This window comes from Girardinichthys multiradiatus, chromosome 7, assembly GCF_021462225.1.
Source record: "Girardinichthys multiradiatus isolate DD_20200921_A chromosome 7, DD_fGirMul_XY1, whole genome shotgun sequence".
Lineage (NCBI taxonomy): Eukaryota > Metazoa > Chordata > Actinopteri > Cyprinodontiformes > Goodeidae > Girardinichthys > Girardinichthys multiradiatus.
In genome coordinates, this window is record NC_061800.1 from 20143099 (window position 1) to 20160027 (window position 16929).

The 16929-nt window shown below is 39.2% G+C and overlaps 2 protein-coding genes across 5 annotated transcripts in view; both read right to left on the reverse strand.

The window, feature by feature from the left end:
* Positions 1–4618, reverse strand: part of mcf2lb (mcf.2 cell line derived transforming sequence-like b) — a 47685-nt gene extending 43067 nt beyond the window's left edge. The window contains exon 1 of the mRNA XM_047371528.1: positions 3711–4618. Coding sequence (XP_047227484.1) covers positions 3711–3789 — 79 coding nt within the window. The 5' untranslated portion in view covers positions 3790–4618. The remainder of the gene's footprint in view (positions 1–3710) is intronic.
* Positions 4619–6820: 2202 nt separating this feature from the next.
* Positions 6821–16929, reverse strand: part of LOC124871907 (phospholipid-transporting ATPase IH-like) — a 46594-nt gene continuing 36485 nt past the window's right edge. For 2 of the 4 annotated variants that reach the window (XM_047371533.1, XM_047371532.1), the window contains 4 exons: positions 15125–15228; positions 14867–15032; positions 13929–14045; positions 10146–10282 (listed from right to left, as the gene is read on the reverse strand). In XM_047371533.1, the coding sequence (XP_047227489.1) occupies positions 13968–14045; positions 14867–15032; positions 15125–15228 (348 nt within the window). In that variant the 3' untranslated portion in view covers positions 10146–10282; positions 13929–13967. Of the gene's footprint in view, positions 10283–13928; positions 14046–14866; positions 15033–15124; positions 15229–16929 lie in introns of all 4 variants that reach the window. The other 2 variants (XM_047371531.1, XM_047371530.1) reach the window with 1 other exon arrangement.

The window sequence follows — 16929 nt, forward strand, 5'->3', positions numbered from 1 at the left end:
CAAATCTTGGGCTGTGGACAATGTGAAATATGTATTGTTCTCTGATGAGTCCACCTTTACTGTTTTCCCCACATCCGGGAGAGTTACGGTGTGGAGAAGACCCAAAGAAGCGTACCATCCAGACTGTTGCATGCCCAGAGTGAAGCAAGGGGGTGGATCAGTGATGGTTTGGGCTGCCATATCATGGCATTCCCTTGGCCCAATACTTGTGCTAGATGGGCGCGTCACTGCCAAGGACTACCGAACCATTCTTGAGGACCATGTGCATCCAATGGTTCAAACATTGTATCCTGAAGGCGGTGCCGTGTATCAGGATGACAATGCACCAATACACACAGCAAGACTGGTGAAAGATTGGTTTGATGAACATGAAAGTGAAGTTGAACATCTCCCATGGCCTGCACAGTCACCAGATCTAAATATTATTGAGCCACTTTGGGGTGTTTTGGGGAGCGTGTCAGGAGACGTTTTCCTCCACCAGTATCACGGAGTGACCTGGCCACTATCCTGCAAGAAGAATGGCTTAAAATCCCTCTGAACACTGTGCGTGACTTGTATATGTCATTCCCAAGATGAATTGATGCTCTATTGGCCACAAAAGGAGGACCTACACCATACTAATAAATTATTGTAGTCTAAAACCAGGTGTTTGAGTTTCATTGTCCAAACCCTTTATTTGTTTGTACAGAATCTTTTTTGTGTGGCAAATTCAGATTTGCTTGAGAAACATCCAAACAAATGATTTCTATTAAATGAAGAAATAGAAAACATAAATTAGATATCAACCATTCTAAAAATACATTTTACTGCAACTTGTCTTTAAGTCCTTGACTGACAAGCTGGGGACTAATAGCAGCCTGCTGGATCCATCTGGCTCTACACCTGCTCTGCCTTTAAGGATGATCACACAGGTCAGCTGACCTCCAACCAAAATAGGAAACAGAACTTCACACTATGTTCCCCAAAACAGTCCCATATTCATGTCTGATTTATAAACTTCCTCAGTGACCTTTATGTTCAGACAATGGCAGAAAGGTGAATCTGAAAAACAACAAATGGCTAAGATCAAAAAGCTACCTTTTACCCAACTGTCTCTGGGCTGCGTGAAGCTAAGATGAAACACTTTCTAGGTATGAATAACAATACGCCCATATAACATACTGTATTTACTTAATGCATAAAACAACCCTAACCTGTGTAAATGAACAAAATTCTGCTGGAAGAGCTTACTGTAACAAAAGCAACTGGATGTGTCCCTTTAAATACACTGGAAGTGGGTCAACTGTCCACTTAAAGAGTCATGAAAAAGCTGTCTGTTACTGTGGCTGCAAAACAATTACAATGACATTCATCTAACCCACTGTGGGCACTATCCCTCTTGATAAAAAAAAAACAAAAAAAAACTCAGCTAATAATAAACAAGAGATGCACAGAGAAATTGGTCGGTTACTGGGATCAGACAATTTTTATCTTGATCAGCTCTACTGTTCTCTCACACAGTGACATGATGCCGCCACTGCTCCTAATATAAAATATTAATAAATATTCGTAGAGGGAGGAAGGCTAAAAACAGATATTTTGATGCTGTACTTATCTCTTATATTTTAGTTTTATAGAAAGAGGAATCAGAAAAAAATCTGTCGGCACATCAAAGCTTTGCAAAAACAGTAAACAGTTAATTAGCCCCTGAATTCTGATTAATGTATTTCTAAGTAAAATAATCAGCAGTTACTAGGCAGAAGCACTGGCTTGAGACCCGAGAATAGCCTAGTTACAAGCTAAATCAACATTTTTGTCAGGACAAAGATCACTGACATTTTCATGTGTTTTGATATTTCCTCACATGCCACCAGCAGTAGAAATGTTCACTGATTCAACAATGTCTCACCACTACATTATTTATGGTGCATAATGAATGTGTGTACACTCTATTGTTACCTTTAGTATCAATAAAGGAGTCGATTTTTTCTAACCGGCAACAATCTTGCCTCTGAAATTCTGCATCCATCTGCTGAGCATTAAAGAAGTTTTGACATTTCAGTCATTTCTATGAGTTTTGTTTGTTATGCATGTTTGGAGAGCTCGAAACTTTCCTCATTACTCATTCAGTGCGATTTATAAAGGATTATGCCCTTCGTGTTGCCTGAGCCTGATAAATGACCATGATAAAATAAAATACCTGCCTCATTTCTTCAAATCAGAAAATAATGTTACAGTAAAATGGAAGTACAAAAACAGTGAACAATATGATACTGATTACAATGACCTACATCCATATTTCTTGCCTAGATTAAATATAAAATAAAATAAAAACTTTGTTTGTCCCCAGTGTTTTAAATGAGATGGGTTAAATATAAACTGGGTATGTCTGACTCTATTTCTACCTGACTACCATTTAAAAAAAGGATTATATCTCAGTCACCTGTAGGTTGGGAAGAAATATGATCGCCTTATTTGTTTAAATTTAGTTATTAAATATAAGTTACTAAATATAAGCTTGTGTAACAAAACAGAATGCCAAAAACCATAAGCCGAATCAGGTGACTGTGTGCTGGGTACGGTTTCTCTGGGAAATAAAATAGATTAAATATGGCTGTCTCTGTTTACTTCAACAAAATGCTTCTCCACCTAATTTTATTTAAGAATGCGAAATCATTCTAGTGACCCAGTTTTCTGCGAACCTCTCTTCATCACTCTCCCTTCCGCCCTGTCTCCTGTAGTCAGTGTCAGGTTCTCCTCTCTAAGCTGATTTCTGCTCTCATCCTCCTGCCACACAGCATTCATGTCACGTTTTCTTTAGGAACTGTTACTGGGCTGCTATGTTAGATTTGATGCCCCTTATTCAAGCTCTATCAAAGTAAACAAAGTGAAATGTGCCATATGGAGGAGAAATGCAACCTAAATAACACTGTAAGAGTACAGATTTATGCATTTTCATTCCTGTAGTCTGGCCATATTTCTCCTCCTTTCTCAAGTCCACCCACTCACTACTGACATGCTTTCACCATCTTTGATGCTGGGAAGAAATGGATGGAAGTGAAACCAAAAGCTTCTAAAACTGTATTTACAAATACCTGAAAGTGCTTCTTTAAACACGTTTTACACTTTAAAGTCAACAAAAGAAATCTAGCTAAATGTTTGTGTATAAGTGTATATGTGCTAGTGAGAGGGAATGGTGTGCCCACGCTGAATGGATCAAGGCAGGTTTCTCTAAATGGATCAGAGGAGATGGGAGACAGACTTCAGTTTTGGAAAGAAGAAGCAAAATAAAAATATGCTGTGACACTGGATATGTGGAAAGGACTCCAGTTTATTTAGGATCCTAAATAGCTACGAAGACACTATAAAAAGAAATTCCATTACAATGAGAAAGAGAAAAGGAAATGGACGGATGGCATATTAAAGAGCTATGATTAGGCATTAAGAATTAAAACTGCAGAGAACTTGTAATTTTTTGAAATAATCCAATTAAAAAAATCATTCCAGGGTTACAGATGTCAGTGAGGTCACAGTCTGTCAGTTCCTGACTTATATGTAAGATTTTAAAATGTCTAAGAGAAAGTCAGAAATAATTTAAATGAACACAAATAGCTCCCACTCTTTTAAAAAAAAAACTATCCCACAGGATCAAATATGTGATCCATTTTCTAAAGTGAGACAAAACAATAAATATGGTAACATTGCTGGCTTGGATCGTCATTGTTACCCACCTATGGTTTGGGCGACACTCCTTAGTCTCTCCAACAGCTCCCCAAGAGCCATTTCCTCTGTCTTCATCCACAGGAGCATCTTCCAGAGGGACAGTGGTAAACCAGCTGTCCAGCCAAAAAACACTTTCCTAGGAAGAAGAGACAGCTTGGCAGCTTTGGAGAGAATATTATGGCAAAGATGATGGGAAGTCGAGACTCTATGATGACGAGCTCAGGCAAGCAGAAGGGAAGAGGGGGGATGCAGCGGGGAAGAGTCACCGAGGATGTGGCAGCTTGGCTGATTTCGATTTTGGCTTGCAGATTCTGAGACAGGGGAAGAAGAATTTAAATAAAATGCTGTGTGCTCAAGCTTGGCAGACCCTGGATGCTTTTGAAAAATGAATGCTTTCGAGGGTGGAGAAGATGCTGCTAAAACAGAGGGTGGATGGATGCTGAGGCAGCCCCAGGAACGATGAAGAGTCGTCCACAGAGGGATGCAAAGCAGCGGATGGCAGTGGTGAAGACGGCGAGGACTTGTAGCAGGAGACAGCCTCATTCACACATGCATGTTTCAGCCTCAGCACACATGATGGTGCAAACCTGTGCAGACCCGCGCAGACAGACAGGGGGGAGGGGAAGTGATGATCAGCATTGCAGGTTTAAACAAAACAGCTAATGGAACAATGACATCTAGTGAGTGGGAAAGGTATAACAGCTGCGTCATGATCTGAAAACCTCCACAGTAATATTCCAGGCCATGCAGATATGCTTTATTGCTACCGGGTGATGACAAATGGTGATCCTCATGAATAAAACTGGGATTATTGACTGATGTTTACTCACATAAGTATCTCTTAAGAAACCCAGCTTGACACATACTTACACACCGCCTGTACAGTACTTTATACGTAAATGGGGGCCTAATTGTCTTCTAGATACTCTAACTCCAGAAACAGAACAATTGCAGGCACCACGGACTTGTTGAGTCTATTATAGTGTTTGAGTGAGAGCATCACAAGCAGCTAAAATTGGTAACCAGTTTGACACAGACGTCTGGAGAGAGTCGTGAGCACCCAGCGGCTGGCTGCAGTTATATCATGCCAACACATCTGGGCTGTAGCACAAATGACAATAGCAGCAGTGCATCTAAAGTGGTAATAAATGGTGCATTTAAGCCAGATCACATGAAATATTCATTCACGTGCACACATCGCCACAATACTCTTTATAAGTTACTTACCATTATTTTTCACAACACAGATGGGTTCCTTGCCCATTTTAACAGTGCACCAAAGGCTCTTTATGTTTAGTTCAAACTGCTTTTTCACTGTCAAACTAACGTTAAAATGAAAATAATAGGATAGTCCACGAAAGATTGCATTTTTAAGACTATGCCCAAAAATGTTTTGGCATATGGATATTTAATATAAATGTTTACGCCAATAATGTCAAGTACTAAAAGTAAGCCATTAAACTGAAGAAAGGACCTTTTAAAGATTTGTAAAATTTTATAAAAATGTAATTTCAGGTAAGGAATAAATTAGGACATCCACACATTTATTATCACTTAAAATGACTAAAACTCAACGTATGTGGACCACATCAGGGGCTCATGATTGGATCATCGTTACTCAGCACTTTGAAGGAAGCTTGTCCTGTTCACACCTCGGACATTTAGTTTGTTGTGCTCCTTACTGTTTAGGTGAGAGTGAACACTACAGTGAGGTGGAGAGTTACCTGAGGCCACGAGATAAAAGGGTTTTTGCAGGTTATGAGTCCAGTAATGGATTTAAAGGAATCTAATATCAGCATTTCCACTATACGGAAAATAGCCTGACTACCTGTTCGCTTGCAAGAAAGAACCTGCAAGATGGTAAAAGGTGTCCCCAAAAACCCAACAATATCATCAAAGGACCTACAGCATTGCCTTACTACTGATGAATGTGCATGCCTTTACAGTCAGAAAGAGACCGCACATGTTTACCTCTCATGGGATGTGTGCAAGGATGAAGGAAACCATTGCTCTCTAAGAAAAACATGAAGGCCAGACTGAAGTTTGGCAGATAAAGAAGACAAAGACCAGCTTCTGGAATAACGTTCCATGGACAAATAGTCTAAAATTAAACTCTTGGGACATCAGAACAGAGAACATGTTTGGTATTAAACAAGGAAAGGAACACCATACCATCTGTGGAGCATAGATAATGGTTTGGGTATGCTTTGCTGCAGATGGACCCAACCAGCTCATCGTCATAGAAGTCAGAGGGAGCTTGAGGAAAATGTGAGGCCAGCTGTATTAAAAATAAAGTTGTAGTAGAACTGGGCCCACCAAGGACTGGCTGAGAATGAAAAACTGGAATAGGCTGGGTTTCAAACCAATGTCAGAGGCTGGTAGATGACCACAAGGAGCATTTCAACACAATCAAGTTATTTCAAACAGAAGGGGAAACACAAGCTATTAGGGGTCAGGGTGTCCTAACTTTTTCCTTAGCTAGAAAATGCTTTTTTGTTCATATCCTTTGTGTAATTAGTAAAACAAGATTTATTTTGGTTTAAGCACAATAACTATTTTCTAGAGCTAAAAAACTGGACATAACATCAATGTGTAAAAGGGTGCCTCGGTTTACTCATGTTCTGTCTGTTTTTATTTCATTCTAATCTTGTATCTTATTCCTCTCTATCCTATTATACTTTTCTATGTGCTTTAATGTTAACCATAAAGTAGCTTAGCCATTTTCTGTCAAAAAGAAAACTTGACATATAACAAAATTAATATAGGAGACGTCAAGAAGGAAGTATATTTACCTGACCCCTGCACTCCTCTTTAGATTAGCATCTCCTAGCATTTTAGCTATCTAACCTTGCAGATAACATTTCTGTGTCTAAGCTAAGTCGGTTTATATTCACTATTGTTCATATTTTGCCAAGATGAAAAATTTTATTATTATTCCTTTACTTTTTAAGTTTTCAGAATAAAAAACCCAGATGAGTAATAAAAAGGCCTGTGCTTTAACTTTTCAGTTTGGCATGGTGGTGCGCATGCGTGGAATGGTTGACTGTAGAAACGGTCGCAGATCCATAATGGTGGACGTAGGACCCCTGCTGGACAGAAATTGATTTACGGGTCAGCGTTTGAACAACAGGAAAACATCTTTCATTCTTTATTACAAGCAGAATGACAATACAGTGCTTTGTCCTCATTTGCTACAGACAGGCTGGCAAAAAGTCAACAGGTGAACTTTTGAAATTTTTTATCCAAAAACAACAAAAAAAACAAAAACAAACAAGTGATTTGTCAAAAACTGTTTAGTAGTACAAACAGTGCCATACTAAAGGTACTATGGTATGTGTGCTCCCCGGAGCAGAGCAGTTGATGTTTCGGACCTTTGCCAATCTCAGGAGTGACCGGATGAGCACCTGCTGTTGTGCTGATGGACTTAGAAAAAGCAGTTTGACATTCTGATCTGCAATAGAAGGCTGGTGTGATAAACCCACTGAGACAGAGGCTGGCACCTACAGACAGTTCATTCCTAGTCAAGTCATTTGGTCACTTCTTTTTTTTTTTTTCTATTCTCACCCACTACAATCTTCTTAGAAAAATAGGTTGTGAGGAAGAGTGAGCTATAAACTCCATTTGACAGACCTTGTTGTTTTCTTTAGGGTAAAACTGATCTGTTGTAAAATAAAGTGCTGTGTATAGGACTAAAGGTAACTCTAACAAACCATATAATTTTAATTTTACTCTCACTTTGGTTACAAACATCAATGCGAACCTTAACAGTTAAAATATAGTCTTCCCTCTGAGATACAAAACTAGTGAACAAAATATGCACACGGGACACCACAAAAAATGACAAGAATGGTGAAAACTCAAATACTGAAACATAAATAACCTTTACAGCATTGCTGTAGTAGGGCTGGTGCACAATATGTGGAAGTATCGCAACGACACCACCACAAAAACATGAAGGTTTGACCCGAGGTGGCTCTTTTGGAGGTTTTGGGTTGACAACTGAAAGGGTGAATCTAAACTTTTCATTAATGTAATAAATCATCTGTGCCCCAGTAGAAAAATACTGAACACTTGTTATCAAATCTATACAAGTTGGCAGATGGTGATGTGTATGAAAATAAACTGTATAAACATATAAAAAATGCTTGAGAATGTCACATTCAAGACTTCCAGAGTCAGTAAATGTCTATGTAAGCAGACAAGATAGACTTTGGAAGAGGACTTCGGAAATGCTCTCAGAAATGTGGAAAAGGTGGTTCGTCCATTATGAGCTACAATCTTCAGATACAGAACATGATGGACAAATCAGTTGAACATTCTCATTGATTTTGATTGTGACGTCGCCGATTCAAGTCTCCCACCTATTACCTACAAACTGTATCCGCCATCAATAGACTATATATAGGAAAATCTTTGTCATTTACATCCATACATACAACACTGACATCAATAGTTTCATAGAGCATTACAGAAAAAATAAACATTGGAGTTAATGCAACACAGAGACGATCCCTAATAACACAGCTACCATATATTAGCATTCTGACGTTAACTCTTGCATGACACATATCATGGCAGCAAATGCACAAGCACATTGCAACAGGAAGGGATAGCAACATCCATTCATCCATCAGTTCCAGACTATTACCTCAGGCTGCCACACGGTGGCAGCAGAGGGAATGATCACTGATCAAAAATTAAAAAAAGAAAAAAGTGACTTGATTAATTATGTCTGCAACAAGTGGTGACACAGAAGAATAGTACAGCATGCAGAGACATTTCAACATGCTACGCTGACAGATAAATGAAAAGATGGCACAATTAGGAGGGTACAAAGAAGACAGGGGGATAACAGACACTGTAACAGACATCATATTCCCTGTGAAAATCCTTGTACTTTCATAAATGTCTTTAAAACTGACCTACTGAGAATGGTGTCTATGAATTAAGGCAGGGTGGCTAAAATACTGCACTTTTCCTCTCTTTTCATCACCTTTTACAGTGCCTTGCAAAAACATTCATAACCCTTGACCTTTTTCATATTTTGCTCCGATGCAACCACATACTTTAATGTTTTTTATTGGGCTTTTATATATGACAGACCAACACAAAGTAGGGAATAACTGACTAATTATACATGGTTTACACTTTGTTTAACAAATAAATATCATAAAAGTCTGGAGTAGATGTATTTTCACCATCGCGGAGAGAATTATTTGTAGAACAACCTACTTCTATAACAGAGTCTATTGGCATAGGGCTCTACCAGCTTTTTGACAACTAAAGTAGCTCAAGCTCAGTCAGACTGGATGGACAGTGTCTATGAACCCCAATTATCAAGTCTTGCCACAGATTCTTGGTATTTAGGTGTGGACTTTGACTAGGTCGTTCTAACCCACGAATATGGTTTGAACTAAACATTACCACTTGGACTCAGGCTGTATGTTTACGTGGCTTGTCTTGAAGGTTAACACCCACCCCATGAATTTTACAGCTTCTAACAGGTTTTTCTTCAGGATTGCCCTGTATTTAGTTCCATCCACCTTTCCATCAACTCTGACCGGTTTCCCTCTCCATGTTAAAGAAAAGCCTCTCCACAACATGACGCAGCCACCAACACGTTTCACCTTGTATAAAGGGGCAGAATAAATAAACACGCCTGACGTTTTTAATAAAAAAACAACCAAAAAAGAAATAGTTCTGCAAGGCACTGTAAAACTAATGAACATGTGTCTGTGTAAGGCTTTGTAAAACACAAATTCCTTTTCACGCCTTCCTCCTTTAGCTCCCATTTCTGTTGCATACCTGTAAGGCAAAGGTGTAAAGGTGTTTGTCACATACATACAAAAAAACAGGCAATTACATGCGTACTTGTAGAGTACATGCACACGCACTCGTACCTAAAGGGCTGAGCAAGACTGCTACCCCTTTACTTGGCCAGACCATAGAGTTTTCATGAACAGCGTTTTTAACAAACATTTACAAAAAGGAAAAAAAAGAAAGTGACAAGAAAGTGGATGAAGAGGCAATAACGCCAATAAAAACGAGGCCGAGTTTAAAAAAAACAACAAAAAAAGCATTGTTCCTCAAGGTTCCCCTTTAGTTCTCAAACTGTTCTGATTAGGAGCTTGACAAAAAATGATAAAGAGTCAGGGCACTACTATGTAGAAGTTTGTCCATTCAGGTGGACCCCAGAAAATGCACATGAGGAACTGAAGATGGAGAGTCCATGCTTTTAATGGGTGTTTCATAAATTCTTGATCCTTGCAGTGGAGATCTTAATGACACATCTTCAGATGTTTTTATTTCACACAGGGGTCTCCGGTCCGGGAGCGTAGTAGGCAAACCCGGCCCCTGAGAGACGGAGCATGTAGGGGCTAAGAGAGGACAGGTCGGACCTTCCTCCCTCTGACAGGTGAGCCAGGAGTTTCTGGGGAAGAGGACTAGAGCTGTGCAGGGACAGTGTTTCTGCAGCACCGAGGTGGAGGAGGGTGGAGTCTGTATTCCTGCCTTTGTGGGATCGACGAAAGGACAGTGGAGTCAACTCAGCCACGCTACCAGACAGTAGCTTCTCGTGGACCTTTAGAGACGAGGAAATTATTGTCAGAAGACAAATCCAGACTGAACCTGAGAAGAACAGAAACATGCAGAGCAAACAACCAAACTTGTAAACATTAACACACAAACTACAAATGAGCCTTGTAATGACAGAAATAAAAAGCATTTTTCCAAGACATTTTTTTCTTATGATTATGGGGGGTGTAATTATCCATCAACTGGTCATAGATCCCTGGGGGAAAATTAACATGAACAGACTGAAAGATTTCTACTCAGTAAAGAGAAACATTTACGTTTGTGTAAGATTTTGTATCCTTGAGAAAGAAAACTACATTTACACTTGCAGTACTGGTTTGTAACACTAGATGTCAGGAGAACACTTCATCAAAAGAGAGCGAGAGATTGGAAAACGTGTTTTTGTGTTGGATTTTGTGAAGTAGCAGTAAAATATCTCAATGTTGCATAAATACCAATGAAATTTGTACAAACCTCTAACATATCTCCCATTTCACAGCTACACCTAAGATCCAGATAGCAACATTTTGAGCTTCATTTATATGCCTGTAGAAAAATATATAAGAAACTGAAGTTTAAACAAGTTTGCATTTTATCTTTAATCAGGAGTAAATGTTTTAATTTCATTTGTCAGATCTTGAACTTCCCTCCTTTAAACCTCTCTCAGTGTCTTCTCTTGGATTTTCTCCACTTGCCTCTCTATTATGAACAAACCAAAACCCCTTATTTGCATGCTTTATATAGCGCTGTCTCATCGTGACTATGCTTGTGCTTAAAAGCATATCTTGCATTTTATTGCTACTTAACTGGCTTCAGATCTCCATGAGTGAGGAATTACATGGTGGTACAGATGAAGCCTGAACTAAATTAAATCTAAGAGCAGAAGCAGTTTTGAGATGCAGCAGAACAGCAAATGTTTTGTGTTATGGTACCTAAACCAATGTCCATTTGAAAATGACCTACTTGTACGCACTCCATTTTCCAGATTTTTATAACATGCGCTTGACTTTTGATTAAAAAACTTTTACCTAGCTAATCTAACTTTACTTTAATTTTCTTATCAATCACGTTATCATTAATCTTTGATGTTATTTTATTATCATCTTTTTATTTAATATTTTTTGTACTTTTCCAATTATGTTTCTTTTTTTATGTACAGCACTTTGAATTGTCTTGCTACTGAAATGTGCTATATAAATAAACTTGCCTTGCCTTAGCTGGGTTGTATTATTAAGTTGCCTTCCAATGTGGCAGAGACAAAGATGGTTGTTTGACTGCTTCTTTGGTATCTGGACCAGTTTAAATCAGCTTTATTGTAAGATTCCTGAAAGCATATACAGGTCCTTCTCAAAATATTAGCATATTGTGATAAAGTTCATTATTTTCCATAATGTCATGATGAAAATTTAACATTCATATATTTTAGATTCATTGCACACTAACTGAAATATTTCAGGTCTTTTATTGTCTTAATACGGATGATTTTGGCATACAGCTCATGAAAACCCAAAATTCCTATCTCACAAAATTAGCATATTATTAAAAGGGTCTCTAAACGAGCTATGAACCTAATCATCTGAATCAACGAGTTAACTCTAAACACCTGCAAAAGATTCCTGAGGCCTTTAAAACTCCCAGCCTGGTTCATCACTCAAAACCCCAATCCTGGGTAAGACTGCTGACCTGACTGCTGTCCAGAAGGCCACTATTGACACCCTCAAGCAAGAGGGTAAGACACAGAAAGAAATTTCTGAACGAATAGGCTGTTCCCAGAGTGCTGTATCAAGGCACCTCAGTGGGAAGTCTGTGGGAAGGAAAAAGTGTGGCAGAAAACGCTGCACAACGAGAAGAGGTGACCGGACCCTGAGGAAGATTGTGGAGAAGGGCCGATTCCAGACCTTGGGGGACCTGCGGAAGCAGTGGACTGAGTCTGGAGTAGAAACATCCAGAGCCACCGTGCACAGGCGTGTGCAGGAAATGGGCTACAGGTGCCGCATTCCCCAGGTCAAGCCACTTTTGAACCAGAAACAGCGGCAGAAGTTCCTGACCTGGGCTACAGAGAAGCAGCACTGGACTGTTGCTCAGTGGTCCAAAGTACTTTTTTCGGATGAAAGCAAATTCTGCATGTCATTCAGAAATCAAGGTGACAGAGTCTGGAGGAAGACTGGGGAGAAGGAAATGCCAAAATGCCAGAAGTCCAGTGTCAAGTACCCACAGTCAGTGATGGTCTGGGGTGCCGTGTCAGCTGCTGGTGTTGGTCCACTTTGTTTTATCAAGGGCAGGGTCAATGCAGCTAGCTATCAGGAGATTTTGGAGCACTTCATGCTTCCATCAGCTGAAAAGCTTTATGGAGATGAAGATTTCATTTTACAGCACGACCTGGCACCTGCTCACAGTGCAGAAACCACTGGTAAATGGTTTACTGACCATGGTATCACTGTGCTCAATTGGCCTGCCAACTCTCCTGACCTGAACCCCATAGAGAATCTGTGGGATATTGTGAAGGGAACGTTGAGAGACTCAAGACCCAACACTCTGGATGAGCTAAAGGCCGCTATCGAAGCATCCTGGGCCTCCATAAGACCTCAGCAGTGCCACAGGTTGATTGCCTCCATGCCACGCCGCATTGAAGCAGTCATTTCTGCCAAAGGATTACCGACCAAGTATTGAGTGCATAACTGTACATGATTATTTGAAGGTTGACGTTTTTTGTATTAAAAACACTTTTCTTTTATTGGTCGGATGAAATATGCTAATTTTGTGAGATAGGAATTTTGGGTTTTCATGAGCTGTATGCCAAAATCATCCGTATTAAGACAATAAAAGACCTGAAATATTTCAGTTAGTGTGCAATGAATCTAAAATATATGAATGTTAAATTTTCATCATGACATTATGGAAAATAATGAACTTTATCACAATATGCTAATATTTTGAGAAGGACCTGTATTATGATCTGCGGTTTATTTATTTTATTTTGTAATAATAATCACTTTTAAAAAGAGTTTTAATACTATGTTTGGTGTCAAAGATCCATAGATCTAAGTTTAAAATCCTCACCTAAAATGATTAACTGTGAGACGGTCATTCTTGATTTTTCAATGAGTTTACATTACTGGCAGGTTCTCCACTGATAACTCAGAAACCAAAACTATTAGTATGTTTCAAGAAAACTACTTTTGTTTTTAGAAATTCCTATTGTCTTAAGTAATAGAGAAAGGAATAAAGTTTGGAAACTTGGGTTAGTCTGAAACCAAATTATGTATTTTCCCAGACATTTCAAGACGGCACCAGAACCTTGTTAAAAGCAGGAAAGTATTTGCAGAAATTAAAGGATTTTCAACACAATAAACAAAACAGACTCTGCAAATCCAAAAGTGCCGTTTTAGGAAAGTTTGAATTGATAATATCTTTTTGGCAATTAAAAAACCAGATGGCAAAATGGCAATATTGAGGAATTAATGTGACCTAAAGTCAATGCAGGAAACAGGAAATGATGAGAAACAAAGGAATGGCAGTAACTGGGGTAAAAATCAGAAAACGTGTTGTCATCAGTGGTGGGTTAGTTTGCACATTAGCCAAGGTGACAAGCAGTTTGACACCGGGCCATGCCAGCATGTACACTCAAATGGGGGCTTAAAGAACAGAGTCACCTCCACTTCCTGCTCCTCTCTCTCGTCTCTCTGGGCCAATCAGAAACTGATTCTGCTGGAGGACTGAGAAAGCACGAAGATGGTGGACGGCTCCACAGTAAGGCACGGGCGGGTGGTCTGTGGTTACCAAGAAAGGGCAGGAGAGTGAAGCGTGTCACAACCACACAGAGAAGAGGAAGAAGAAGAAGAAGGGAAGACGTGATGGCAGGAGAGAGGAAACGGCAGAACAGGGTGAAGGAGAAGTGAAAGGAGCGACAGGGAACGTGTCAATATGGATGATGGAGGTCCATAAAGAGGAGTGAGGAGGGGGGAAAGAAGAGAAAGAGCACAGCAGGAAGAAATCAGTCAGACTTTCACTTGTTTTTTTCTTCTCCTCGTTTCATGGTAAAGCTACGCTACTGGGAAGAGGAAGTCAGAGCAAATCCAGCAGGTGCTTAAAGCTATTAGACACATTAACGGTCTTCCTGGGCGATTGATAAAGAGGAGGAGATGTACAGCTTCTAGGATGTCAAAAAATTACAGGTGGTTCAAACGATTTCTACTCACTTTACAGTCATATTCAATAAACTGGAATAATATTGAAAAGTTCATTTTCAAGCCTTTATTTCTGTTAATTATGATGGTTTTCTGCTTACAGCTAATGAAAATATGACATTTAAGATTAGAATATTACTTATGTATATTAATACATTTAATACAGAAATGTGGGCTTAAGGAGAAGTATGTTTAATAAAGATTGTTATTCCTGTAATTAAGCCTCATATGTATGCATTGTCTAATTTACTGAATATGACTGCTAAAGTTGGAATTTCTTTAGAAACTAAAAGCATTAATTAGTCATGTGTTAAATGGTTTTAGCAAAGTATTTTATTCCCACTATGAAACATCAGCAGAAGTAAAAATTTAAAACAATATAGATTTCTCTATGGGGATTTTACCTGTGCACGCTCGGTGGCTGTGGGACAAACGGCCCTGCAGAGGACCTTTTTGATGACATCCGGCAGGAGGCTGACGATAATAAGGAGGATGATGCTGAGCCAGGCCGGACCGCTGGACAACATCTGCATAAACACGTAGTACATCCTCTGGTAGTTCAGGAAGGGCCTGCGCAGCAACGTGGGGAATACAGAAACTTATTCCCAAACAGAGCCTATCTGCAAACACAAGGTGGATTGTAGTTTGAATCGAGGCCTTACCAAATGATGCCGCCCCAGAGAAGAGAGAAAATGACGTAGAAGAGCAGCGAGCCCCAGATGACAAAGTGGTTGATCCAAGTCCAGTGACGTGTGTCCAAGGCAAGCTGGGTCATAGAGAACAGAAGCAGTGTAAACCAACCAGTAAGTAGTCTCATTAGTAACTCTCCAGTATTTCTGAAGTCTTTCAAAGTTTTTATTTAGACTGGAGCTGCTTTTTTAACTGTCATACAACAGCATATTTTTACGTGTATGCCTTATAAAATGAGGAAAGTGGACAATAAAAAGCAAAAGAAGAAGAGTCAGGTAAAGAACAGAAGATGAACAGAATCTGAATCTTTTAGAAGCAGGGAAGTAACTGTGCCTCTGTTACACGCTGCTTTTACCTAAGGGTCCAGTTTAAAATTGGTTCTTTGCTAAGCTGTCTGTAGATAAAACTGGTTTATCACTTCAGTCCGGAAGCTTCTGTACGTCTGAGCGATTCAAACAAAGAAAACAACATTCTTCTGAAAGTGGTCAGGTACTGGACTAAAAACTAAGGAAGATGTCTCTTAAATTAATTACAATAAATAAATTTACCTTTAGCAAGCCTGAAGAAATAATGATTATGGCCTCTTCAAAAGATTACCAAAATATTTGACTTTTTGAAAGCAAAATATAAAGAAGAAATCTGGTTTACTTTACATTGTCACACAGGAGTCAAAGTAGCAACTGCTGTTAATTATTTAGTGGATTATAATCACATGTGGGGCTGATCCATTATCTGTATGGGAACTATACTGGTGCCGTTCTTGGATCGAATATTAGGTCGAGACCACTGCCCATGTTGCTAGAAGTAATGTTCTGGCAAGTGGAAGTTTACGCTTACAGCCCAAAACATGATGATCCATGATGTATCTTAGATATCAAGAGACATATTAAGACTCAAGACACAAGAGAGGCATATTTACACTTTAGAAAATACACAAATACACAGAAAGGCTGCTATTACACTCAGTAATGCTAACTGTGCTAATTGTGCTGACTGCTAATATGACCTATTAAAAATGTCTTTGAAACACCACCATCATATATTTTAGACATTCACTAAAAGAGTTGTGTTTGTTCATGAATAATTTTAGACCATTTACAGCAGAGTAGGCTTGTTAAATTACACTTTTAGCAAGTATTGTTGTTTTTGCTTGGGATGACATATGAGATGATTTTACTAATGGTATCTTTCCCTTGGAAAAAGGGCACAGAGTTGACAGCAGCATTTGTTTTCAGCTGCCGTTACATCCTAAAGCCGCTTGTGACCCCCGCCTACTCCCTCTCTATGGTCTGCAGTTCAAATTTAGCAGTTCTGCAGCTGACAAGAGAGTGAATATGGGCATGAAAGGATTGCTCTTAAGCGTATTACGTAATTATTGATTGTGCAAATATGAATACACAAAAAGATGCGGGCAAAACGTTCAGCTGTATAACTGACAGTGCCTGTGTGGTGTCAAATCTACTTTTACAGCAACAGGGCCTAAAGTTTTAAGCCAAAGCTTTCTAGATTGTAACATATTGGCATCAGCAGGTATTTAAATTCAGATGGATTGGACTGGAACTGAAAAATAAAACTCGACTGGTGCTCCACCAGCTCCACATCTGTTAACCTTTGTAGTTCAGAAAGAAGACCACTCTAACCATTGGCTCAGCCTGTCCTTTACATTTAGAAAACTCGTTCAGTTGTTACGCATGAGCTAACACAACTGAGGCAGTTACACTATATAACCAGCAGGATTTTCTCTTTCATTTTTTTCTGCCACCGATCACTCACTAAC